This window comes from Macrotis lagotis, chromosome 5, assembly GCF_037893015.1.
Source record: "Macrotis lagotis isolate mMagLag1 chromosome 5, bilby.v1.9.chrom.fasta, whole genome shotgun sequence".
Classification (NCBI taxonomy): Eukaryota; Metazoa; Chordata; class Mammalia; order Peramelemorphia; family Peramelidae; genus Macrotis; species Macrotis lagotis.
The window spans coordinates 5,918,542-5,941,967 of NC_133662.1; the positions used below are offsets into that span (position 1 = coordinate 5,918,542).

General features: G+C 46.2%; 3 protein-coding genes across 7 annotated transcripts; 1 reads left to right on the top strand and 2 right to left on the bottom strand.

Moving 5' to 3' along the window:
• The first annotated feature begins 1,413 nt into the window (after positions 1 to 1,413).
• Positions 1,414 to 2,716, top strand: CUTA (cutA divalent cation tolerance homolog). The gene is made up of 6 exons (XM_074236560.1): positions 1,414 to 1,546; positions 1,742 to 1,941; positions 2,073 to 2,132; positions 2,217 to 2,262; positions 2,354 to 2,403; positions 2,520 to 2,716. The coding sequence occupies exons 1-6, from the start codon at positions 1,502 to 1,504 to the stop codon at positions 2,620 to 2,622; spliced, it is 504 nt and encodes a 167-aa protein (XP_074092661.1). The 5' UTR covers positions 1,414 to 1,501; the 3' UTR covers positions 2,623 to 2,716.
• On the bottom strand, positions 2,691 to 8,119 carry PHF1 (PHD finger protein 1). 4 transcript variants are annotated; one of them, XM_074236557.1, is made up of 15 exons: positions 7,551 to 7,816; positions 7,021 to 7,194; positions 6,812 to 6,893; positions 6,614 to 6,709; positions 6,344 to 6,447; positions 6,068 to 6,216; positions 5,783 to 5,878; positions 5,541 to 5,609; positions 5,123 to 5,246; positions 4,968 to 5,035; positions 4,697 to 4,801; positions 4,396 to 4,588; positions 3,993 to 4,087; positions 3,686 to 3,766; positions 2,699 to 3,471 (listed from the first exon to the last, which is right to left on the bottom strand). In XM_074236557.1, the coding sequence occupies exons 2-15, from the start codon at positions 7,177 to 7,179 to the stop codon at positions 3,183 to 3,185; spliced, it is 1,710 nt and encodes a 569-aa protein (XP_074092658.1). In that variant the 5' UTR covers positions 7,180 to 7,194; positions 7,551 to 7,816; the 3' UTR covers positions 2,699 to 3,182. The 4 variants fall into 4 exon arrangements, with proteins under 4 accessions (XP_074092660.1, XP_074092659.1, XP_074092658.1 ...); XM_074236556.1 differs by lacking the exon at positions 7,551 to 7,816 and adding an exon at positions 7,974 to 8,119 and having other exon boundaries at positions 2,700 to 3,471; XM_074236558.1 differs by having other exon boundaries at positions 2,692 to 3,471; positions 3,686 to 3,763; positions 7,021 to 7,816.
• A 686-nt stretch (positions 8,120 to 8,805) lies between these two features.
• Positions 8,806 to 16,300, bottom strand: KIFC1 (kinesin family member C1). Of its 2 annotated transcripts, none has more exons than XM_074236562.1 (11): positions 16,118 to 16,300; positions 14,026 to 14,160; positions 13,784 to 13,883; positions 12,272 to 12,325; positions 11,972 to 12,019; positions 11,387 to 11,787; positions 10,289 to 10,939; positions 9,632 to 9,922; positions 9,459 to 9,532; positions 9,225 to 9,300; positions 8,806 to 8,930 (listed from the first exon to the last, which is right to left on the bottom strand). In XM_074236562.1, exons 2-11 carry the CDS (start codon positions 14,146 to 14,148, stop codon positions 8,886 to 8,888), a joined length of 1,863 nt encoding a protein of 620 aa, XP_074092663.1. In that variant the 5' UTR covers positions 14,149 to 14,160; positions 16,118 to 16,300; the 3' UTR covers positions 8,806 to 8,885. The 2 variants fall into 2 exon arrangements, with proteins under 2 accessions (XP_074092663.1, XP_074092662.1); XM_074236561.1 differs by having other exon boundaries at positions 10,172 to 10,939.
• Positions 16,301 to 23,426: the final 7,126 nt, after the last annotated feature.

Sequence of the window (23,426 nt, forward strand, 5' to 3'; positions counted from 1 at the left end):
TTTTTATCTTCTCTAAGCCTAGCAGTACCTCTAAGCACAAAGGTACTAATGGTGTTTACACTATGCCACAACACCTTGGAGAGAAGTTCTCTTAATGGATAAGTTTTAGAAAATTTTGAGAGACTCAAAAGAGGGCAAGTCATTTGCCCAGGATCAAAGTGTCATAGGCTGTTTGAAGCCAGGTCCAAATTTCACTATTCTTATATCATTTTGAAGTGATTTTGAAGTGATTGCCCAAGCTCATACTGATGATTTAGAGTTAAGATATTTAAGAGTTAAAGTGTGTAACACTGTGAAGTAAGTAGTACAAGTGCTATCTCTCTATAGGAAAGTGACACTCAAAGAAGCTGATTTGTTCAAGAACACAATAAATGACAGAGGCAGGATTCAGAAGTCTTTTGGGTTCAAGTCTCATGTTTTTCCTATCTTGCAATTTAAAGCAGGAACTTTGAAATGTTGACATTTCAACTGACACTGGGATTCTGGCTCTACTGGGAAGGAAGAGTGAACCTCATTTGTCATCCCTTTGAGCCACGTAGAATTCAGTAAACCCCAGAGCTCCCGATGTTTTCACATTTTCTCCCCGCATGTTCTCTCTGGATTTATCTATTTCACCCAGTCTGTTTAATAATTATTCTCTAGCAAGCATTAACTAGTCGATTGAGTTTATATGCTGGGTCACCCGTTGGGTCACAAAGTATTTTAACCCTTTCATTGGACAGATTAGGAAAATGAGGCCGCCCCCAGCCCCTAAAAATCCAGGTAGGTCCTGACTGAATGGAATGCTGGAGTCCTCTCTAAAGAAAGGTCTAATTCTAGTCGCACTGCTTCGGACCTCATCTTGCTACCCTCGGGACAGTCTCACTGTTAGCGAAAAGAGAAGTTTCGCCACCAAGTTCCAATCCAGTCTGGGTAGCTCCACATTCACCCATCCAGCACTGACGCAGCGACTGGGAGGAGCTTTCTGCCCCTAACGTCACATGATAGGAGAAGCTGTGTCTGGATTGGCCAGCGCCCCCCCTCGCGCGGAAGTCCTACTTTGGCTAGGAACAATATCTAGCCCTTCCCTTCCCGCCCCTCCTTTCCCCTCCCCTTGGACTGTCCCCGTCATCCTTCGGTCTCCTACATCACGTGATGAGAGAAGCCCGCAAAATGAATGTCTGGTTTTTGGACAAATGATTTTTAACGGTCATTCAGAGGCGGAGGCGGGGACGGCACGTGTCCGTGGACTCGGCTTCTGATTGGCCAAGTCTTCCACTTCCTTCCCCACGCCTAGCTCTTCTTGGGGGCGGGAGTGAATCGCAAACGCAGGGCCTCTGGGAGGGGGAAAGGACGGTGAGCGGAGGCCTCCTTTGTCACGTGGTGCGGGGAGGGCGAGCTCTTTGGAATCACGTGGTGGCCGTACAGGTACGCGATCTCTGGCTTTCCCGTGCCCGGCTCTGGGTTATTTTCCTCCCTGTCCATGATATGACCTTTGACCCCCGGCCCCTACCTTTGCTACATGTTAGTGGGGCGAGGCCCCCTGGTCTGGCTCCTCGGCGGAGTGGTGAGTGACGACCCCACCCCCTTCCGAAGATCCCAGCCGGCCCCCAACCGACCACCTAGTGCTTTCCCCTAACAAGCAAGACTGTGCTTGCCCCTAGGAGCTTGGGTCCGCGGCGCGCTGCCCCGGGAGGCGGGGAGGGGCTCGGGGCCGGCAGCGGGGGGGCCCCCCTTTCCTCGCGCTCCTCCCCTCCCCCAGACCGCTTTGTTCCTGGCCGTCCTGTGGATGCACTGGCTGCTCGCCGCCTCCTCCTGTCTTCGGCTGCTCCCCCGAGCCTTCTCCATGGCCTCACGGCCGCCCGAGACCTCGACCCACCATGACTCCGACTACGTCGCAGGCTCCGTCTCGGTCGTGTTCGTCACTTGCCCCAGTGACAAGATCGCCAACATTATCGCCAGGTGAGCAGGGGGAGGGGGGCGTCAGAACATCACGGGGAGGGAGCTGGTGGAGGGGCTCCTTAATGCATCTGGGGTAGGGGATGCTGGAAGCCAAGAGGGTCAGCTCTGACGTGGGCCTCATTTACTTCCAGGGCTGTGGTGGAGAAGCGACTAGCTGCCTGTGTTAATCTAATACCTCAAATTACGTCTGTGTAAGTCAGGAAGGTGGGTGAAGGCATTTCCTAGGGGGAGTGCATATCTTCTCCTCCCCATAACTCAGCCTTTTGGTGTTTCAGCTATGAATGGAAAGGAAGAATTCAGGAAGATAGTGAAGTGATGATGGTAAGACTTCCCCTTTCTAGCTTTTTTCTGATAATTTAGTTCGTGCTCTTCCTATCCCCAGTTTCCCAATCTGGTCCTCTCCATCTTTCAGATGATGAAGACTCAGACTACCTTGGCACCATCCTTGACAGAATATATTCGGTGAGGGCATCAGGATTCGTTTTTTTGGTGGGAGTGGGAAAGGAATCCTGGGTATATTTTCAGGAGGATGAGGGAATAACTGCTCAAGTCTTTGGTGGTCTTTCCCTTTCCTCTAGTTCTCTTCACCCATATGAAGTGGTGGAAGTCATTACATTGCCTGTACAACAGGGGAACCTCCCATACCTTCACTGGGTAAAAGATAGCACCACTCCACACTGATGACCCAGTTTTGATGACTTCTGAGCCTACTCTGATACCTTAGGCTAACTTACCTACATGCTTTCATTTTCTTTAATAAATTCTATCCTCAGAATGCCGCCTCTTTTCCTTATTACAGAAGGATACAATAATAATAAACCCCAATTCAATCCATTCATTTTTTTCTTCTTTATCAAGATAATTCAAAATTCCGAAGGGTATATTTATCTTTTATTTCCAACCATACAGAGCTCAGGCTTCCCTATTCTCTATCCCCCTCCCCTTCCCCTAAGGAGTTAAATAACCTTTAAAAAATATAAAAAAAGCTGTAACAAAATATCACGGGAAATGGGAAAAAGGCTGTAGGGTCAGGAATCATGGAGAAGTGGTTGAGGAAGAAAGGGGCCTCTCCCCACCTGACTCCAACCTGGGTGATAGGGAAGGGCCCCACCCCAGACCAACCCCCCCCCCCCCCCAGATACATCCCAGCTGCAGGTGAGGTCAGAAGTCAGGGTGTGAAAGTGCCTGTTGTATGTACTTGAATAAGGGCTAGGGAGAGGAGAAATGATTTGCTCCTCCTTTTAGAAGATGCCTCCCCCACCCCATTCCACAAGGTACTGCACAGAACCATCAGGTCGAACTCTCCGAGCCAGTACACGGACAGGGTCTCCTCTGGACAGGTACCCAGCCCCTACCCGGGTTCCTACACCAGCTCCAGGAGCTAAGCCACGACATAGAGGGGAAGGACCCTGGGGAGCTGATCTTCTGGAAGGAACAGGGGAAGGGCCTGGGGATGAAGATGACGGTGAGTGTGGAACACTCCTTGGGGAATCCGAAGGGAAACCAGCAATTTGAAGGTCCAGGGGTGACCTATGAAAAAAGGGTAAAAATAAATTTATCCTATTTGGAACAAAAAATTTTTTTCACAGAGAAAAACTATGGGAATCATAGGTGTGTGTGCATGTATTTTATATATATATATATGTATATATTTATAGATTAAAGTATATATAGGAAGAAAAAAGGGAAGACACTAGAGAATTTGAGGAAAGGAGGAATCACAAGCACATGGGGGGGTCCTCACCTGTCTGGGGGGTCTCCATCCCCAGGGGTTCCTGCAGTGCTGGCCGAGGGGTGGAAGGAGGCGAACATCCGGATGGGGCTGCTGGAGTTGTTTGGGGTGGGGTCACTTGGATAGGATGTCACCCACCTCCCCATAGCAGAGTAAAAATTCAAAGGGAAGACAGCCCCAACACTGCCCTCCTCCCAACCAATAAGGATAGGTGAGGGAGTTGCTGAAAGTCTCCCTTGGATATCTATGGGGTGATGGGAATGGTGTGTGCTTGGGTAAGATTCCAGGGAGTTGTAATTGGGGAAGAGGGAAGACTCACCTGGGCAGGCAGCGGGCATCCGTGGGCCGGAAATTGTAGCCACTGCTGCCCTGGTAGCTCTGGTTAGGGCTGGGGGGAGGTGGAGACACTGAAGCCTGGAAAAGGGTTGGGGGGGTTGGGTAGGGAGAAAAGTGTTCTTAGAAGGGTATCAAGACCCTCACATATTCACTTAACTTTTTTTTATTAATAATAACTGACATGTTTTGGCATATTTTCAATAATTTTCTGTATCTCCTTTAATAAGGATAACTACACCCTGGAGGTACTGAAACTCTTATCCTAATCTGATAGCAAAGGACGCTGAAGATCACAGAAGCATGGTTTGAGTCCAAGTTCAAATCCTGATCTAAATCTAGCTCTTACTGCTACCTCTTCCCTAATTGCTTTCCCACATTCCTTTTACCTGCAGCGCCTTCCGAAGACGTGCCCGCTCCCTCTGCTCCCTGGGCTCGGGCTGATCCTGGCCCTCCTGGGGTTCCCCCAGCTCTTCTTCCTTTCCCTTTGATAGTTTCTTCTTCCGAGGCTCTGGTTCCAGTCGACGACGCTTCCCCAGGGGGCGTGAGACCCCCACCCCCGGGCCCTGCCCTGAAGGGAAGCTGTAAGAGGCCTTCTTACCCCCCCAGCCCCCTTCTGAACACCCCCAGAGGTATACTTTCCCAAGATAAATCCCAGAAAGTGGTCCCCATCCCCCCTGGGCCAGTGACCTGGTATGTGCTCCATCTCCAGTGTGGGGCTCCACAGGGGGAGGAGTCCGAGCATGAAGCCCAAACAGACATTTCCTTTTCTTTATCTCTTTCCCAGAGATAAACCTAGGAGTGAAGGGAAAATAGCAGTGAGATAGAACTAGGACAAAATAGCCTGCCCACTCCAGAGATGCCACTTCTGTCCATTTGTTTCTCCTCAGGCTCTGATTACCCCATACCTCTATCTCATTCTTCTGCCTACCAAAGATGCACAACCTCACCCCAAACTTACCGGTCCTTGTGGCTGTTGAGAGCAGAAAGTAGTTGAGAGGACCGCTCTCCCTTAGGGGTGTCTGAGAGCTGGAGGAGGAGGTAGCAGGTTAACAGCTGTAACAAATCTCTCCCAGCATTTCTTCCCCCTTGTTCCATTCAAATAGCACTCCCTACCTCTCCCAGAAGCAAGCTGTCCCAGTTCTCTGAAGTGAATGGCAGGATCTCTCGGTCAAAGTCAAAATATTTCTTCTTACAGCAAACACTGAGGTGATAGAGGACAAGATGTGCAACATCCACCCTAGAGAAAAAAACATAGGAGCGCAGTTATGTGGGTATGAGGAATAAATGCCATTTTGGTGTCCTTTTAATGCTATTGTCTTCCCTAAGATAATTTCCAATTTCTCCTGCCTTCATCTGGTTCATCCATAGTTGGTTGTCTCCCCCATTGGACTATGAGCTTCTTGAAGGCAGGGACTTTTGCATCTCCAGCCTTAAGGTCAGAACGTGGCCAGGATGAATCATTTGATGATGAATTGGTTGACAGAAAGGTTGGCAATAGAAAGTCTCAGAGAATACCCCTGATCTAGCTCACCATCGAAGCTGAAGTCTCTTGACACTTTCAGGTCCCCCACGGCAGACACAACACTCAAACTCATAGAACCTGGAAATGAGCAGTTGATAGAAAGGGGAATGGAAAGGAGATTAGGCCAAGGGAAACAAGGGTGGGGGAGAGATTAGCCTGGATCATGGACGAACATTTAAAAAATTAGCTCCCTTTCTCCCTCTTTGCTCCACAGCTCACCCTTCCCCATCCCGCTGTGTCCTGCAACTCACCTGTCCCCATACAAGAGGGGTTTGCTCAGACACTGAGTGCAGGCCTCATGAAACCACTGGAGACAACTCCGACATTGTAGCATCTTTAGATTCCACCTGAGAGAAAGAGAGAGAGAGTACCTGGTGAGGCCTGCAGCTGCTCTGCCTCCATGACCCTATCACCTACCAAAATTTCCATCACTGCAACTAAGTTCCCTTTCCCAAAGTCTCTCCTTAGCACCCACCTTAACTCACTGGCTGATCAGTCCCTTTCAGAAGCCCTCCCCATTCCTTTCCATGACTCACTCCCCAGGGCCCCCGCAGTAACAGTAGCTCTGCTGCCGGTTGCTCAGGTGTCCTGCATCCCAGTCCAGTCCCTTCAGCCCATATGGCAGAGACAGCTTCATCCCCAGCATTGCCCGTGCATAAGGACCCTTCTTCAGAGCACCTCCCCTCTGCAGGGACAGACACATTGAAATAGTTTGGAGGTGATGAAAGAAGAGTTAGTCACAGCTTGGGAAGTCAATGTATATACAGTGAGGGGTCAGTGGTATCTATCATTGAGAGGAATGATCTCTGTACCTTGGTGGCGATAGCAAAGACACACTGCCTGCAGACCCAAGGGGATGGGCCATCTCCTTCTCCAGGGGCAGGGGCTCTTGGAATGTGGCAATCTTGGTGATATGCTGAGGGGCGAAAAGAGGGATCATGGAGTGCTGAGGGTGAAGTATTGGGAAGAATGACTAGGGGGAAGAGATTCAGGATTACAGAGATAGAAAAAGGGGAAAGGGAAAATATGGAGAGGAAATGAGTGCCCCAATAGACTGGAAGAGGTTAAATATCATTCCTCACCATGTCGACATTTCTCACAGCTGACCAGCCGGTTTCCAGGGACCACAGACTCAGATCGACAGACACAGCATAGGAGTTCTTCTCCAGGGAGGGCAGCTAATGGAACAGAAATAGAGATAAGGACTTTGAGGTTTTGGCCCCATTATGTGGAAGAGATAAGCTTCTGGTCCCCAGTCTCTGCTTCATTTTGCTTCTCACCTGGACTAATGTCTTTCCATAGAACCAGAAACTGGGAATCATCTTCAAACTGCACTAAACAGACCTCCCGAGCACTATCCACCTAGGAGATGGAAAAGGGGGTGAATGCTGAGAGAGAGACAGAGTTCATCTATGTCAAGAGGATGGAAAGGGAATGCTAAAGTTCATGATGTAGAAAAAAAATTGGGGTTGAGGTTTGGATCTCTCACCTTCTTGATAGTTCCCAGGTAAAGTAATCCATCAGTCCATCTGGCCAGAACATCTTGCCCCTCCCAAAGCCGGGGTCTGGTACCTGGGGAAGGGACTGGGGGAGTGGGCTCCCAGGGTTGGAGGGCAGCGGAGCGGCTCAGCCGGGAGGGCTGCGCCATTGCATCCTTGGGAGCCTGGCAAGACAAGGTGGGGAAGAGTTACCTTCCCCCGCCCCCAATAGCATCCATCTCTCTGCTTACCGCCCCTAAGGGGACTCAAATAGTCAAGATTGTAGCTTTCTCACTGCAGCCCCCCAGTTTAACATCACAAGACCTCCGGCTCTTCTCTTTCAGTTCCCTCTACCCAGCCCCGGGCCTTAGGGAGAGGGAGCTCGGGCACCTGATTGTATAGTCTTCACCCCCAAGATTTTCCCAGGGACTGGCTGTCCCTGGGAGCTTCTCTTGGTTCAAGGATTCTGAGAGGATGATGGAGTGGAGACAGAGCGGCCTCCCCTCCGTCCCTAGGCCCCCCTCGTCCTGGCTGGATTCACCTTGGAATTTCTGTCCAGAGATGTCAAGAGTTCAGACAACCTGGTTTTTTTTTGGGGGGGGGGGAGTCCTCAGATGTCGCTCCAGTCCATTCCGAAGAATATTCCTGGGTTCTCCTGAGTCCCCCACAATCCGGGGTTCTCTAGCCCGGGATGGGGGTGGGTGACAGGGCGGATAACTTCCCGGGTACCTAGGAAGGGGGGCGTGTCCCGGTCCCAAGCTCGACTCCCTGCGATGGGGCGAGCCCGGAGGTGACACGGGGCAGGCCCCTTCGGAAAGGGGGGGGTCTCCGCATGCATGGGGCTGGGGGGGCTGCGGGGGGCAGCGGGCCGGAGGAGGCCCCTTCCCCGGAGCCAACGCCTGTCCCCTGGTGGGGCCCCGGCCTGGGCCCCCGCCGCCCCCCGCCCTCCCCGCCGCCTCCTTACCGGTGACAGCCGCGGCCGCCGGGGAGCTGCGGAGGGGGAGGCGCGGGGCCGCGGGTGCAGGGGAGGGGGCGCACCGGCGGGGGCCCCGGCCCAGCCCCTCGGTCCCGGCTGCTCTGGGGCGTGTGACGCAGCAGCCAAAGCGGCGGCGGCGGCGGCGGCGGCGGCGGGAGGAGGGGCGGGGAGGCTGGGCGGGGGGCGGAGCCGGGAGGGCGGGAACACCTCCCCGCGCCCCTAGGCCGCCCGGGGCGCCGCGCGGGGGGCGGGGGCTGGGCGCGCGCCCCCCGCCCGGGCCCTCCGAGCCGCCCCGGCCCGCCCCGGCAGAGGGGAGCCCCGGCTCCGGCGCGGCCCCGCCCCGCCCCCCCCCCCCCCGCGGCCCTGCCCCGCCCCCGCCCGGGCATCCCCGCGGCCCCGGCCCCGGCCCCGCCCACCTCCGCCGCTCCGGCCGAAGCGCATGCGCGGACGCACCTCCCCCCCGCGGCGCCGCAGCGCCCCCTCGCTCTCCTCCCCGAGGCCGGGGCCGCGCGGGAGGAGGGCACGGCCGCAGGGCACGGCCGCAGGGCGCCGCCAGAGCCAATGACAGGGAGGCGGGGCGGGGCCGCGCCGTTTGAACGGGGCGCCGCGGCGGGAGCGGGCCGGCGGAGACCTCCGGAACCGCGCGCCAGGCCCGGCAGAGAGCGGGACTCCCCCCACACCGACTGGCGGAAGCCTTCCCCTGAAAGCGGGGCGGTCTCTGCCGTGTTTTCCACCCCTGGTGGAGGGGGCGCAATTCAACAAAAGTAACCAACGCCAAATTACTTTTGACAGCAGGTGCTAAGATAACTTTATTTTGTTATTTCTGGTTATATTAATCTAGTTTTAGGAGTATAGTCACAAGTACATAAAAACTACACGCACAAAACACAAAGACTGGTCCTATTTCTTGTTGGCCCTTGCAGTACCAATAACACACTGGTTTACCTGGAAGGGGAAAAGAAGAGATGCCTTATGTCAACACCAAAACAATTTCTTTGGGATGGATACAGTCCTTCTAGAATTCTTCAAAGGAAATCTGAAAGCAAGTGCCTAAGCTTGGGTTACGGTCAATATATCCAGATACCCTCCCTCTGGGGAAAGAGGAGAGCTATGATGATCCCTGAGAGGCAACACGGAAAAGTCCAGTGTCCCTTCAAAGAGCTAAGAACTGATAGGACAGAAGTCAAAGCCAAACAAACTGGGGCGTCCTATGGTCCTATGTGGGGGGGGGATACACACCTTGGAGGCAAATCTCAATGAGTTGAGGGACTCTGAGAAGTTTTCTTCCAACGGAGAGATATTCACAAACATAAGCCTAGATAGGAGATGGGAGTTCAGCACAAAGGCACCATACCTAAGGCATTTATCCCTCCCTTGTCCAAACCTGTTGTCCACAGCCAGCCTTTAGGTCTCTTCCATCATTAACAACCTGGTCTATCGGTTGCTATTCCCATTAGTCCCCAGTCAACTCACATCTTGGCACTGCCCCTCAGAGAATTCTGTAGCAGGTATGTCAGCTTGCTGTTCCGGTACGGCACATGTGGTTCCTAGAATGTGTGTGGGGTGGAGGTAGCATTAAAAAGGGATAAGTGAGCACTTTAAAATTTCAGAACAAATGGCTCAACTGTGATCTCCCTCGTCCCTACCTTATTACTCAGGGCCATGATAACAAGGCCCAGAGTAGAGAGGCTGCTGTTGATGGCCTGGGTCTCTTTCAGTCGTTCTCGGTCTGCAGGGCCAGTAGACAAGCCAGGGTCCAGTCTTTCACTCCCAGCCAGGTCCACTAGATTGAGAGGGGCTGCACAGTGTAAATTCTGTCCCAGGTGCTTACCTGAAATCTGCAGCTGGAACACACTATGACTTCGTGAGGACTGTTCATTTTGTGCAGTTCGAGCCACTGCCCGACTCTGACGAGCCAGATTGAGCAGAGCCTCCACCTAAATTGAGAGAGTAAGACTGTCACAGTCAGCAGCTTTTCAGTAAGCAAACATACTCTTTCCCCAACTCTTGATTTCTATGGAACAAACTTCCCACAATCCCAATATCTCAACCTAATCTGACAACTTCCCACAACCTCAAATCTTTTCCATGTCCCCATCCACTCCCACCCCAACTTCATCTCCCTATTTCCCAGTTTCCTCTCTTGTTCCTCATTCTTATCCCCATCTGTCTACCTCAATCCCTACCTCCTCTTCGCAGGAAACGGGGACATATTGTGCATTGGTGACAATAAGCTCCTTACTTCCAGGGCCAGCCAGTCGAATCTCATACTCCATCCCCTGGCACTTTTGGGCCCCACTCACACAGGCCAATAGGTCCCTGATGGTTTCATTGTAGATCTCCACATAGCTAGCCACAAAGGTGTAGCTCCAGCCTTGGGCCTCCAGCTTCTTGGCTACTGAAAACAGATGCCTTACAGCTCGTGGGATCAGTCCCTCAACTTGAGGGTCTCCCCCTGGACCTCCTTCCATGGTAAATGTCTTGCCACTGCCTGTCTGGCCATAAGCAAAGATGCACACAGGGTAACCATCCAGGGCTGACTGTACAAGCAGGGAGACTTCTTCAAACACCTCGCTCTGTCGGCTTCCTGGTAGGAACACTCGGTCAAAGGAGAAGTCATATCGGACTGGAGGACCCGGTAGCCCTCCTATAATGCTACACCGGTCATCACATGGCCGAGTAAGGCTGAGTCGAGTAGAAGGTTCAGAGGCCCCATTAGGCCCCGGAGGAAAAAGGATGAGGCCGGGCGGTGGTGTGGACTCTCCAGGTAGGGCAGGGCGGACTCGGCAAAAGACGCGGATGTTACCCTTGAGCTCTTGCAGTTGGTTATGCAGATACCGCCGCTCCATCTCAAGACTGTGCAGATGTTCTGTCCTCTCAGCTAATAAGGCTGCCTGGGCTGTGCTATCAGCTTGACTCTTGGCCAGAGCTGCCACTGACTCTTGGAGTTGTGCCTGGCATGGATGGGAAAGAGAGGGAAGAGGGGTCACAGAAGTATGGAGGAAAGTGTCAAGGCAGGCCAGTGTGACAGAATACAGAGTAACTGCTGGGGAGGAAATAAAAATGGAGATTAGGATAAGGAAGAGATGCAGAAGGAGGAATAAAAATGAGTAAGGCACACCAGGAAAGGAGATATAGGTAGACTGGAAGAAAGATGAGAAAATTACACATGGTAAAAAACAGGAGAGACAATGAAATCAAAACCGAGTTGAAGAAATTACATCAGGCAAGGGAAATTGTACACAGAAATTCCTTGAAAGATGCAGATTCAAAACTGAGGAGACAGGGTACATTCCAAGTCACAAATAAAAGGGAAGAAGTCAAACATCCCCAGGAAAAGGTCAACAAGAACTCGTGAATGCAGACAGGATGGTGTTATTCTCTACCCAATTGTCACTCACCTCCTGCACATCTAGTCGAGCAGCCAGGTCCCTTCGCTCCTCTCGCAACTGTAACCTCTCTTCTTGCATTGACTGAACTAGGCCTTCCTGAGTATGCAGATGTTCCTCCAGTTCTTGGACCCGGGCACCCAGCCTCACCAGCTCTAACTGGTCTTGCTTAGCTTGGGCCTGAGCCTTAGTCAGCTCTCCCATCAACACCTTGTTCTCAGCCTCCAGAGATTTGACTTGTTGCTCAGCTTGCCCAAACTGGCTCCTTAGTTCCTGATTCTCCTTGGTAAGAACTTCAGTCCGTGCCTGGCAGGCACTGAACTCCTTGCGTAAGTCACAAAGCTGTCCCTTCACATCCCAGGCTGGTCGCTTGCTGGATCCTTTCCTCGCTGTTGTAGGGGATGCTGCTGATACTAGGAATGAGAAAGAGGAGCAAGGTGAATGAAAACTTTAGCTCCATTCTCTTACTTTTGATGAGTAACAAGCACTATTCCCTCCCATTCCTTGTGTCACAGGGAAGACAGATGGGCTAAGTTTTAGAAGAGTACTCAGTACAAATTATTTCCTTCATTCCCTAACCTGAGATCAGTGACGTACCAGATTTTGGTGCAGAGATGGCAGAGATTGGCTTCCTACTCTTCACATCTGTACAAATATAAAAAATGATATAATTTCAGCTTCACTCAGCCTTACTTGGCCATCTGATGACTGGTGTGATTCACTCCATTTTTCAGAGAAAACCAAGGACTAGTAGAGAATTAAGTACCTTGCCTAAATTCACCTAAGTTATAAGCTACAGAAATCAAGCCCAGAATCTAAGGCGGCTAAATACTTTCATCATTCTTTCCATTCCGACTTATGTTCTTCTCCCTGAGATGATTGGTAATGCCTACTCACCTGTGGTGGTAGCTGTAGTATGCCAGGGTCCAGATTTCAGGGGAGCTTTCTGTGCTGCGAGGAAATAAGGAAGAGGATGATAGGGAATATCCTCAGGACAGTTTGTATACTGTTGGGAAAGAATATGGGAGGCAGCCCAGGGTTGACTTCATGTTCTGAAGAGATAGTATACCCTAATTTAGACATATAGGGAGATACTATAACCAAATTTGGACAAGGAATAGTTTATCTGTCGAATCCATGGAAAGGGAAGGAGTTTGTGATCAAAGAAGAGGTAGGAAACATAAAATGTAAAAATGGGTAATTTTGATTACATTAAATTAAAAGGCTTTACATAAATACATCAATGCAACCAAGATTAGAAAGAACACAGAAAGCTGGGAAATAATTTTCACAGCTAGTTTTCTGATAAAGGACTCATTTCTAAAACATACAGAAAACTAGATTAAATTTATAAAGAATACAGTTATTCGCCAAATGATAAATGGTCAAAGGAAAACAGTCAGTCCTATGAAAAACTATCTGAATCACTATTAATTAGAGAAGAGCAAACTAAAACAACTCTGAGGTACCAGCTCACACCTATCACATTGGCTCAACTGATAAAATTGTTGGAGGAGATATGGGAAAACTGGAGCATTTAATGCATTGCTGGTGGAGTTGTGAACTTACCCAACTATTCTGGAGAACAAAGGACAATAAAACTGTGCATACCCTTTGATCCAGCAATACCACTCTCAGTTCTGTGTCCCAGAGAGAACATAAAATAAGGAAACAGATCCAGGAGTACAAAAGTATTTATAGCAGCTCTTTTTGCAGTGACAAAGAACTGAAAATGGAAGGGATACCCATCAAATAAGGAATGGCTGGACAAATTGTGGTATATGATGGTGATGGAGTATACTGTTCTGTAAATCTTGAGGAGCTAATTTCAGAAAAGTAAATCGAACCAGGAGAACATTGTACACATTAATAGTAACATTGAGATGATCAACTATGATGGATTTAGCTTCCCTCAGCAGTTCAGGGGTCAAGGATAATTCTAAAAGACTTGTGTTAGAAAATATCATCCAGATCCAGAGAAAAACTATGGAGTTTGAATGTACACTGAGCATACTATTTTCATTTTTTAAAACTTATTTTAAGTTTTTTCTTTCATTTTTTTCCCCTTTTAGATATGATTCTTCTTTCACAACATGACTAAAATGGAAATATGTTAAACATGATTGTACATCTATAACCTGTCATTGGATTATTTGATGGCATGGGGAAGAGGGAGGGGAAAGGAGGGTAGCAGGAAAATGTGGAACTCAAGTACTTACAAAAAGATGAATGTTGCAAACTATCTGCTTTTGTGTATTAGGAAAAAATAAAATGAAATAACATTAAAAAAAAGAGATAATGTACTCATTTCTCTCAGATCTCTTCATCTTCTACCTCACATGTAACCTAAGACAGAATCACTCTGACCATGTCATTTGCCATTTATCAAACCTACATGTGTTTATTTACCTGCTTCCTGTTTTTTTGTCCTGGGCACAGTGGCCATAGGAGGGACCCTGGGACGAGAGACGGCGATAGTCACTGCTGTTGCAGGACCTCTAATCCGTTTCTGAGGAAAGGGAAAGGAAAGCTTTAATGTATAACTACATCAAATTATTTATTTTACTGTCTCAGGAAAGGAGGAGATGGGGGCAGAGAGAAAAACTGGAACTAAAAATTAAAAAAAAAATGAATACCCTTCTCATTCTCACCTTCTCTGGCTCAGGGGCATTCTCTTTATCTAGTCTTCTCTTTGTACCACGGCCTAGCACAGGCAATTGGGAAGATGAGGTCTTGCTTGGGGGCACCTTCAATTCCATGTTTCCCTTTTCCATCAGTGCTAACTTCTGTAAGAAAAGGGAAGCTATTCAGACCTCCTGAGCTTCTTGCCACCCCACATTTTTATTTCTTCATTGTCTAACATTTCTCTTAATTGTCTTTACCCCTTTTGTTTGAAGACAAAGTAATCTATTAAAGGTTTTTGAGTAGAAGCCAATATTTACCAAAGAATATATTGGGAAGGTTAACTTACCAGTATAATGTGTTATAATGAATTTACATATATGTCATTTGGTTGGTCCCTTTCTTGATTCAGTACTCATGGAGAAGGGACCATTGGTTGGGGAAAAGAAGACAGGGCAAGATTCCCACATGACAATTAAAAGAGAAAAGACAAACCACCTTCTCAAAAAAAAGAACACAATCAATTTCTTTGTGCAAATTTAACTGGAACAAATTTGTAATTCATACATAGTTGACTTCTCCAAATCATCCAGCTTGCTTCTGGATTCAAAACCTCTCCCATTACTCCAAAGGAATGTTTGTGTGTGTGTGTGTGTGTGTGTGTGTGTATGAAGGTTTCAATACAGCCCAAATTTAAACTGAATACTAAAGAGATTTATTTTGCATATGTGTTAAAGTACTTTGTAGATGATAAAATCTCTAATAGAAATGATATTTTATTGAAGGAATTATAGAGTTAATCTTTTAAAAAACTTATTCTTCCAATTATAAATATGCAATGACAACCAATTGTACTTAAGTTAGGGCCTCTAACAGATAGTACATATCTTACTTGTTATTTGCCAGGGTTATTAAAAACTAGGAGAACCAGAATCTTAAGAAGTCTTGAAATCATATTCTATGAGTTCCAGTTGAAGTAAATTGATGAGGAGATACAATAGTTTTCAAACATAGTAAAGGTTGATTATAGAGAAAGAGGAAGAAATTCCTTGCAAAAAATTATAGGGGAGGCAGACCAAACTGAAAACAAAGCTATACTTCAATGAAATGTACTGTCATAGTTAAAAACAGACTTTGGAAAATGTTAGGGATTTCTCCAATGGATGGAAAGTTAGACACCTTGGTTTCCATCATGTACCTACCACCCCATCTTCTCCACAACACAAATGAACCCCCATTGGTTGAAACCTGAGTTGTGTTGTACTTAGTTGTATTGGCCCTGGTCTGGTAAGTATATGTATGTATATATTAACAGCTCCCCCCTCTCCCCCATCCCCCATTCCGAGTCGGAGGAAAAGGAAAGGGAGGGCTGGATTAGGAGCCAGAACACCTGGGTTCCTATCCTGACCAAGTTAATTGCCACCTGTAGGGCTCAGACAAGTTACTTAACCTCTCATTTGTAAAATGAGAACCTAGACAAACTGTGAGGGCTCTTGCAGTTCTATTTCTGGGATCCAGTTTCTGGAGTGAGGTGCCATCTGGTCCAGTTCTGGAGCCCGGAGAGACTTAAGGACCTGCCTCAAGTCGCCGGGCGGCAGCAGGAAAGCAAGGCCTGAATTTACAAGTGAAATCCAGAAGAATTTATCAAGCGCCTACTGTAACGAGACAGCCCCGTGCAACGCTCGGAGACAAAGAAAGCCACCCCAGCACACGCCCTGCAGATTTTTTAATTTAAAAGAATCATTTCTTCACCGATTTCATTTTCAGCTTTTCTTTTCCTAAATGAAAAGTGAGCTTGGAGGGGGAAGAAAAAGATAGATTTTCCCTTTCTACCCAGGACACCGGGCGAACATCCATCCATCCACGCACACACACGTCATGGGGGATGCGATCCCCCTCGAGACAGCTGAGACCCCCCCCAACACACATGCATAGACATTTGGGCCAGGTGGGGGCCGCGCCCCTGCAGACACACAGGATCTCGGAGGGTCTCGGCCGGAGGGGGACCAGAGGAAGGGGCTGCCTTGCCAGGCAGGCCCGCGGGGAGAGCCCCCGAGAGCGCGCCGTGGACACCCCACGCTGCCGGGGTGGGCATCGCGAGTCGCGGACTCATTCACTCACCAGCTCCGGTTCCGCCGAGCCCCAGCGCGGGAGAAGGGCAGGCGGGCAGGCCGGGCAGGGGGGCGCGGCGGGATGGAGAAGAATCCGCCTCCTACCACTCGGCAGCGCACATTCCGGGAGCCCAAGCGTCCCTGCCAAGGCCCATCCTTCCGCACGGTTCGCGACAGCCCGCGCCACCCGACCCTTTTAAATTCAAATCTGCGACTCCTCAGCCAACCAAACCCCACCAGCAGCTTGTGGCCAATCACAGACCCCGCCTCTAGCTCCGGACCAATCGCAGCGTCTCCCCGGCCGCTTCCGCTCTCCCTACAAGGTCCTGGTAAACCGAAGCTCGGCTTGCCCAGGGCCCTTCTCACTCTCTCCCGCTCGCGGCCCCGCCCGTGAGACGCATGCGCAGATCTAGGGCAGCGCCGCGGACGGGCCAAAAGGCGGAAGTAGTAAAGACGTCCCCGGCCAGGGGCGGGGCGTGACGCGCGACTGTTGTAGCAGCGACTATTTGTGGAACAAATCTGTTTTAGTAGCCTCGGGCTCTCCGGGTGTGGATGGCTCCCTGTGGTGCAGCCCGCCTCGGCTGCCTACGGGGGCCGAGAGGGAAGCGACTTGTCCAAGGTCAAGGCCAGGAAAGCAGCTCTCCACCGCCGGGCTATTTAGGCCCCGGGGGGGGGGGGCCACTATCCTAAACCGCCTCCCTAAAGCAAATAAATTAGGCTAGGTAATGGGTGGGCGTTGTGATGTCCCTGAGGACATTAGAGCCGTTCTTGGTAGTCTTTCAAACATTCAAATTTCAAAATCATAAAAAAAAATGAATGTGGGGGGGAAAGGAAAATGAAAAGTTTGGGATGATAGTCTTCTAATCCCAATCTTTTCATTTTCCTTCTCCCCACCCCGCATTCATTTTTTAAGAAGATTTTGAAATTTGAATGTTTGAAAGTTTTTCTCCCTCCTTTCCCAAGACGGCAAGCAATCATATAGTTATGCATATGTAATCATGTTAAATATTTCCACTTTACTCATGTTGTGAAAGAAAGAGAACAAAAGGGAAAAGCCACAAAACACACACACAAACGCGAAAACAGTAAGTAGGCTTCGCCTGCTTCCAGAGTCTGCCAGCTCTTTATCTGGATGGAGACAGCATTTTTCACCTTTCACTTTCACAATAATAACATATAATATATACAGCATATGACAATATAATATATGATAATAATAAATATTGCCAGCCACTGTACATTTTTCTTCTCACTACAACACAGGGAGGCAGGAGGTATTATCATCTTCATGTTACAGATAAGAAAATTGGGGCAAACACAGGTGAAGCGACTTGCCCAGTGTCACACAGCTTGTTAGTGTCTGAGGTGTGTTTTGAAATCAGATCTTCCTGACTTCAGACCTGGCACTCTATCTGCTGCCACCTAACCACCCCCTTTTTGCAAGAAAACCCAGTCTCAAAGAGAACATGGTAGTTAAGAAATGTTTATTGAATTTTTCTGTCACACGGTGCCTCCAGGGCCTGGGTGAAATGGTGTTTTTTTTCCCAGGGTACTCATGTAGTGGTATGAGGGCAAAACCTATTGGGGTGTGCTGGTGAATGCTTAATTTTTTGCAGGAGAAAAATACTGTATGATACACATTTAAGTTTAATCTGAATTATTAACATTTACTTCCTCACTTCTTAAGTCTAGAAAATCAATAGCCTTTGCTGATTTCTGGGATTTAAATGCTCACACTGAGAATTTAACAATAGACTCTCCTCGGTTACCACTATGAGCTGATTACATATACTACTGGATTCCCAGGAGTAAGTGAGTCTGAAAATCTCACTAGCAAGTCTATCCCTTCACAGGGCTCAAATGCCCTGGTCCACCCTCCAGGTTTGGACTCAAGGTCTCTTTGATTTGGGGGATTGATTTTCTAATCCTTTGGGGGCAAGGGTCTAATTGCCCTTGAATCTTAGCCCAAGTATAACCCCCTCCCCAATTAAATTCTCCTTTGGACTGCCATGTTCATGACCACCTCATACATTCTAGTTAATTTTCTCAATTAAATAAACAAGATTAGAGCCCATGAGTCCTGATTCCCCTTCTTTCTAGTATTCCTTTCTAAAATTTTGCTGTCTCCAGCATCTAAGCCTAGGCTGAAACTGATATACTTAAACTCAGGACACTAAAGGAGATCCTGAAGCTTCGTGCTTTCTTGAATTCTGATTTGTTGAGAGTATAGATGCTCCGTATGGTGATATAGGGCCTTATGGATATCATGAAATTAGTCAAAAGTCTGACCTGGGGGTAGCTAGGTGGTGCAGTGAATAAAGCACGGGCCCTGGAGTCAGGAGGTCCTGAGTTCAAATCCCACCTCAGACATTTAATAATTACCTAGCTGTGTAACCTTGGGCAAGTCACTTAACCCCATTGCCTTACCAAAAAAAAAAAGTCTAACCTGGTTTAGATTCATCTTATAATGAATGAGTCATCAAATATCTCTCAACACCAACTAAGAGATTCAGAAGCTTCTAAATATCTCAAACTCAGGAGATGTTCCAGTTACCAAGGCTCGAATACCCAACCCAAAATCATTGTTTGGTCACATATGCTCTTAGAAAGAAAGAGAAGAGACAACCAATGCTTTGAGAGCCAGACTCAGCTTCACTTAACTAGATCTAGCTGCCATATTTTATCATTAGCCATTGCTGGTAGAGGAGCAGAGGGATGGGAGAAATCCCCTCATCCTTTCCATGAGAAATCTCAGGACAATAAGCTACAGAGAAGAAGAAGAAAGCAAAAAGGGGACACTGCTGAAAGCTTCAACTAAAAACTTCAAACTTTCAGGAGTATACTAGTAAATGTTTAATAACTGGCTTTCCACAGGTAGAGGTTGGGGGGGGTGTACAAACACACATACTTTTAAACTTAGCCTGCATTATTAATATATTTCCTTCTTACTTTCTTTAGACAAAACAATAAATTAAGCCCTGATTTGTGGTTTGCTCATTTCTAAAGTGTAAATGCTCACATTGAAAATTTAACAATCATCTGGCAATTACCAGCAGGCTCTAGCATACCTCCTAAACCCCTTCATACTGCAGGTATTTATTTATTTCTGGGAAAGTTATTCCTTGCTACTAGACTTAGCTGTGAATCCCATATATTTCTTTACCTTTCTTTTGGAAAAAAATTTACTTTTTTAAAATGCTAACCTTAATCCTTGGCAGCTATCAGGAAGATGGAATTGAATAATGGTATGGAATTATGGTATATGAATGTTAGAAAGTAGTTAACATTATTATTATTATTACTATTTATTTATTCATTCATTCATTCATTTATTCATCTATTTATTTATTTGTTTGTTTGTTTGTTTATTTGTTTATTTATTTATTTGTTTGTTTGTTTATTTGAGGGCACTGATTTCAGGTGTTCCCAGATTGGAAGGAGACAAAACATCACTCATGAAGGGTTACTGATGTCTCCAAAGCTGAGATCATTCAATCTATGTTCCATTAATGCTGTTTACACAACATTTACCAAATGACACCTTCCCCCCCCCCCCCCCCAGAAACTGCTTTACCTGCCATTAAGGCTACCATCTTTAGTTCTTCTTTCTGGAACCTTGGAGAATTTGCTTCTGGGTTTTCCAGTCCTTGCACCTTATCTCACCAAGATCCATACCTTCATGCCATATCCTGACAAGTCCCTTCCCAAACCACTTCTATGATGAAAAAAATATGATATAAATACACAGATGAAGAAAAAGAAGTATAGAATGGGACCCAAAATAAGGAATTCTGCTACTCTACAGTAGGTACATGTCAGTTCTCTAGAGATACTTATAGGGGTAGCTTGAGAAGTTTTAAATATTCTAAAAACTCATGAGTCCCCATCAGTATGCTTCTCTTCAAGATTTGTCAGCTACAAATCATTGTAGTCAACCTTTCTTTAAGCAGTTTTTACTAAGGAGTATTTAAAGAAATGATATAGTAAGAAAAATTGATACAAAGAATTCCCATCAGAAGTCTGTGACTTACTGCAACGCATAGAGTCCGAGGGAAAATGGGTTTGAGTTTAAAGACTACATATGGCAAAAGAGAAATATAGTCCCTGGTTGTTGGAAGTCCTTTTCTTTTCCATTGCAGAGTGTTCACAAAGTTCCCCTTAGTTAAGGTATAATTTCCTTGCTGGGCTTCTTGTGGAGCTGTAAATCTATGTCCAGTCTATCCTTGACTCCCAAAGTAGACACTGCTATCAACTGATACAAGAATGTCTCTAGAAAACAGATACCAAGTCCCAAATTCTCCACACTCTGAAGTTTTCAAGATCCTCTTCTGGCCAAAGAGGGAAGGAGAAAAGACCCAGGTGGGTGACAAAACCAAGACTCCTTATTACATCCCAAACAGTTTCTCCACAGTTTTTTTGTTTGATATTTTATTTTTCCAATTACATATTATGAAAGTTTTTCAACATTTATTCATTCACTTGCATATTTATAAGTTCTCTCCCTTCCCATTCTCTTCCCCTCAGTGGCAAAGAGTCTAGTCAAAGTTGTACATGTTCATTTTTATTTAACATGTTTATCTGGCCCCAGAATTAGGACTAAGGAAACAGGAAAAAAAACCATGGGATAGGAAAGAAAAACATAAGAAAAACTTTTAAAAAGTAAACATAGTATCCATTTATATTCTGTGAATTTTTTGTTTGTTTCATGTTGTTTTCCTCTAGATGTGGATGGCATTGTCCATAACAGATTTACCAGGGTTGTCCTAGATCTCTGAACTGCTGAATAGAGCTGCATCCATCATAGTTGGTCAACTTACAATGTTATTGTTAATGTGCTCAATGTTCTCTTAGTTCTGCTCCCTTTGCTCAGCATTAATTCATGTAATTCTTTCCATGCTTTTCTTTCTTTCTTTCTTTCTTTCTTTCTTTCTTTCTTTCTTTCTTTCTTTCTTTCTTTCTTTCTTTCTTTCTTTCTTTCTTTCTTCCTTCCTTCCTTCCTTCCTTCCTTCCTTCCTTCCTTCCTTCCTTCCTTCCTTCCTTCCTTCCTTCCTTTCTTTCTTTCTTTCTTTCTTTCTTTCTTTCTTTCTTTCTTTCTTTCTTTCTTTCTTTCTTGAAACACAAATGGGGTTAAGTGGCTCGCCCAAGGCCACACAGCTAGGCAATTATTAAGTGTCTGAAGTCAGATTTGAATGCAGGTACTCCTGACTCCAGGGCTGGTGCTCCATCTACTGTGCCACCTAGCGGCCCCTCCATGCTTTCCTAAAATTCGACCATTCATAGTTTCTTATAGAGCAATGATACTCCATATCATTCATATATCATAATTTATTCAGCCATTCCCTAATTGATGGTTATTCCCTCAGTTTCCAGTTCTTTGCCACTACAAAAGAGTTGCTATAAATATTTTTTGATCATTTGGAACTTTTCTTATTTTTTGTGATTTTTTTTTTGTATATAGGCCTAGCATTGGTATTGCTGGGTCAAAGGGTATGACCAGTTTTATTGCTCTTTGGGCATAGATTCATATTGTTCTCCAGAATGGTTGGATTAGTTCACAACTCCACCAACAGTGCATCAATGTCCCAATCTTCTCATAACCTCTCCAATATTGATCATTTTCCCTTTTTAGTCATCTTAGCCAATCCAAGAGGTATGTGGTAGCATCCCATGTTTGTTTTAATTTGCATTTCTCTAATCAACAATGATTTAGAAAAATTTTCATTTATATATTTAATTTCTTTGTTCTTAGCCTTATAAATTTGATTCAGTTCTCTTTCTCTATTTTTTTGGGGGGGGGTTGATTTTTGCTAGGCAATGGGGTTAAGTGATTTGCCCAAGGTCACACAGCTAGGTAATGATTAAGTGTCTGAGGCTGGATTTGAACTCAGGTCCTCCTGATCCCAGGGCAGTGCTCTATCCACTGCGCCACCTAGCTGCCCCCAATTCTCTATATATTTTAGAAATAAGAACTTTATCAGAAGCCCTAGCTGTAAAAATTATTTCCTAGCTTTCTATTTTCCTTCTACTCTTGGTTTTATTAGTGCAAAAACTAATTTAACAGTCAAAATCATTCATTTTGCTATTTATAATATATCCTTATTTCTTGTTTGAAATATTATATTCTTCTTTCCTTTCCATAGTTCTGATAGAGTATTTTTTGAACTGTTAATTGGTCTAAGGTATCACCCTTTATGTCTAAATCTTGTACCTATTTTGACCTTATTTTGATATAGATGTGAGATGTGTCTATGCTAGTTTTTGCCATAGTATCTACCATTTTTCCAAGAGTTCTTACCAAATAGTGAGTTTTTATCTCAGAAGTTAATGTCTTTGGATTTGTCAAACAATGGTTTACTAATAGTCATTTACTACTGTTTGTTTTATACCTATTCTAATCCACTAGTCTATTACTCTATTTCTTAATCAGTACCAGTCATTTTTGATAACTGCCACTTAATAGTATAGATCTGGTACAGATAGCCAGGGCACCTTCCTTTGTATTTTTTTCATCAATTCCTTTGATATTCTTAATCTTTTGTTGCTCCAGACGAATTTTGTGACTATTTTTTTCTAGTTCTGTAAATTTTTTTTTAGTAATTTGATTGGTATGGCACTGAATAAGTAATTTAATTTCGGTAGAATTGTCATTTTTATTATATTAGCTCAACCTAATCATGAAAAACTGATTTTCCCCCCAGTTGTTCAGATCTGACTTTATTTGTATTTTTTCCATGGAGTTTTTAGAGCCATACCACTGTTACTCTTATCTCCAAAATAATTTCTCAACCTAGTTTGACATTTTTTAGGGTTTGCTTTTTTTTTTTTGCAAGGCAATGGAGTTAAGTGGCATGCCAAGGCCACACAGCTAGCTGCCCCCTAGCTTGACATTTTATGGATGACCCTAGATCTGAATATTTCAGTTCCAAGTACTATCCACACTTAGTCTAAAGTCTATATGATTACTTGTTTCCACCTGATTAAATTAACTGATCATTATCGCTTTAAGAGAAGTGAAGTGGGGTGTCTAGGTGGCGCAGTAGATAGAGCACCAGCCCTGGAGTCAGGAGTACCTGACTTCAAAACTGGCCTCAGACACTTAATAATTACCTACCTGTGTGGCCTTGGGCAAGCCACTTAACCCCATTGCCTTGCAAAAAAAAAAGAGAGAGAAGTGGAGTGATTTGCTTGATTCCCTCGGTTGAGCCCCATCCTTACATTACCTTTTAAAATTTGATTTATACATTTCTTTAAAAAAAATTAGCAAAAGAAGATGTTAACTTCTTACGTGATTTAGTAAGGGTCCTTCTTAATAATACTAT

Bases quoted from the DNA above. Each gene is read 5' to 3' on its own strand.
- CUTA (XM_074236560.1), top strand. From the start codon at position 1,502: ATGTTAGTGGGGCGAGGCCCCCTGGTCTGGCTCCTCGGCGGAGTG. The intron at 1,547-1,741 runs GTGAGTGACGAC...CCCCTCCCCCAG, and splicing joins TCTGGCTCCTCGGCGGAGTG to ACCGCTTTGTTCCTGGCCGT. The intron at 1,942-2,072 runs GTGAGCAGGGGG...ATTTACTTCCAG, and splicing joins ATCGCCAACATTATCGCCAG to GGCTGTGGTGGAGAAGCGAC.
- PHF1 (XM_074236557.1), bottom strand. From the start codon at position 7,179: ATGGCGCAGCCCTCCCGGCTGAGCCGCTCCGCTGCCCTCCAACCCTGG. The intron at 6,894-7,020 runs GTGAGAGATCCA...TCCATCTCCTAG, and splicing joins ACCTGGGAACTATCAAGAAG to GTGGATAGTGCTCGGGAGGT. The intron at 4,589-4,696 runs GTCACTGGCCCA...GGCCTCTTACAG, and splicing joins GGAGATGGAGCACATACCAG to CTTCCCTTCAGGGCAGGGCC.
- KIFC1 (XM_074236561.1), bottom strand. From the start codon at position 14,148: ATGGAAAAGGGAAACATGGAATTGAAGGTGCCCCCAAGCAAGACCTCA. The intron at 12,326-13,783 runs GTAAATAAACAC...ATTTCCTCGCAG, and splicing joins GACAAAAAAACAGGAAGCAG to CACAGAAAGCTCCCCTGAAA. The intron at 12,020-12,271 runs GTGAGTAGGCAT...ATATTTGTACAG, and splicing joins TACTACAGCTACCACCACAG to ATGTGAAGAGTAGGAAGCCA.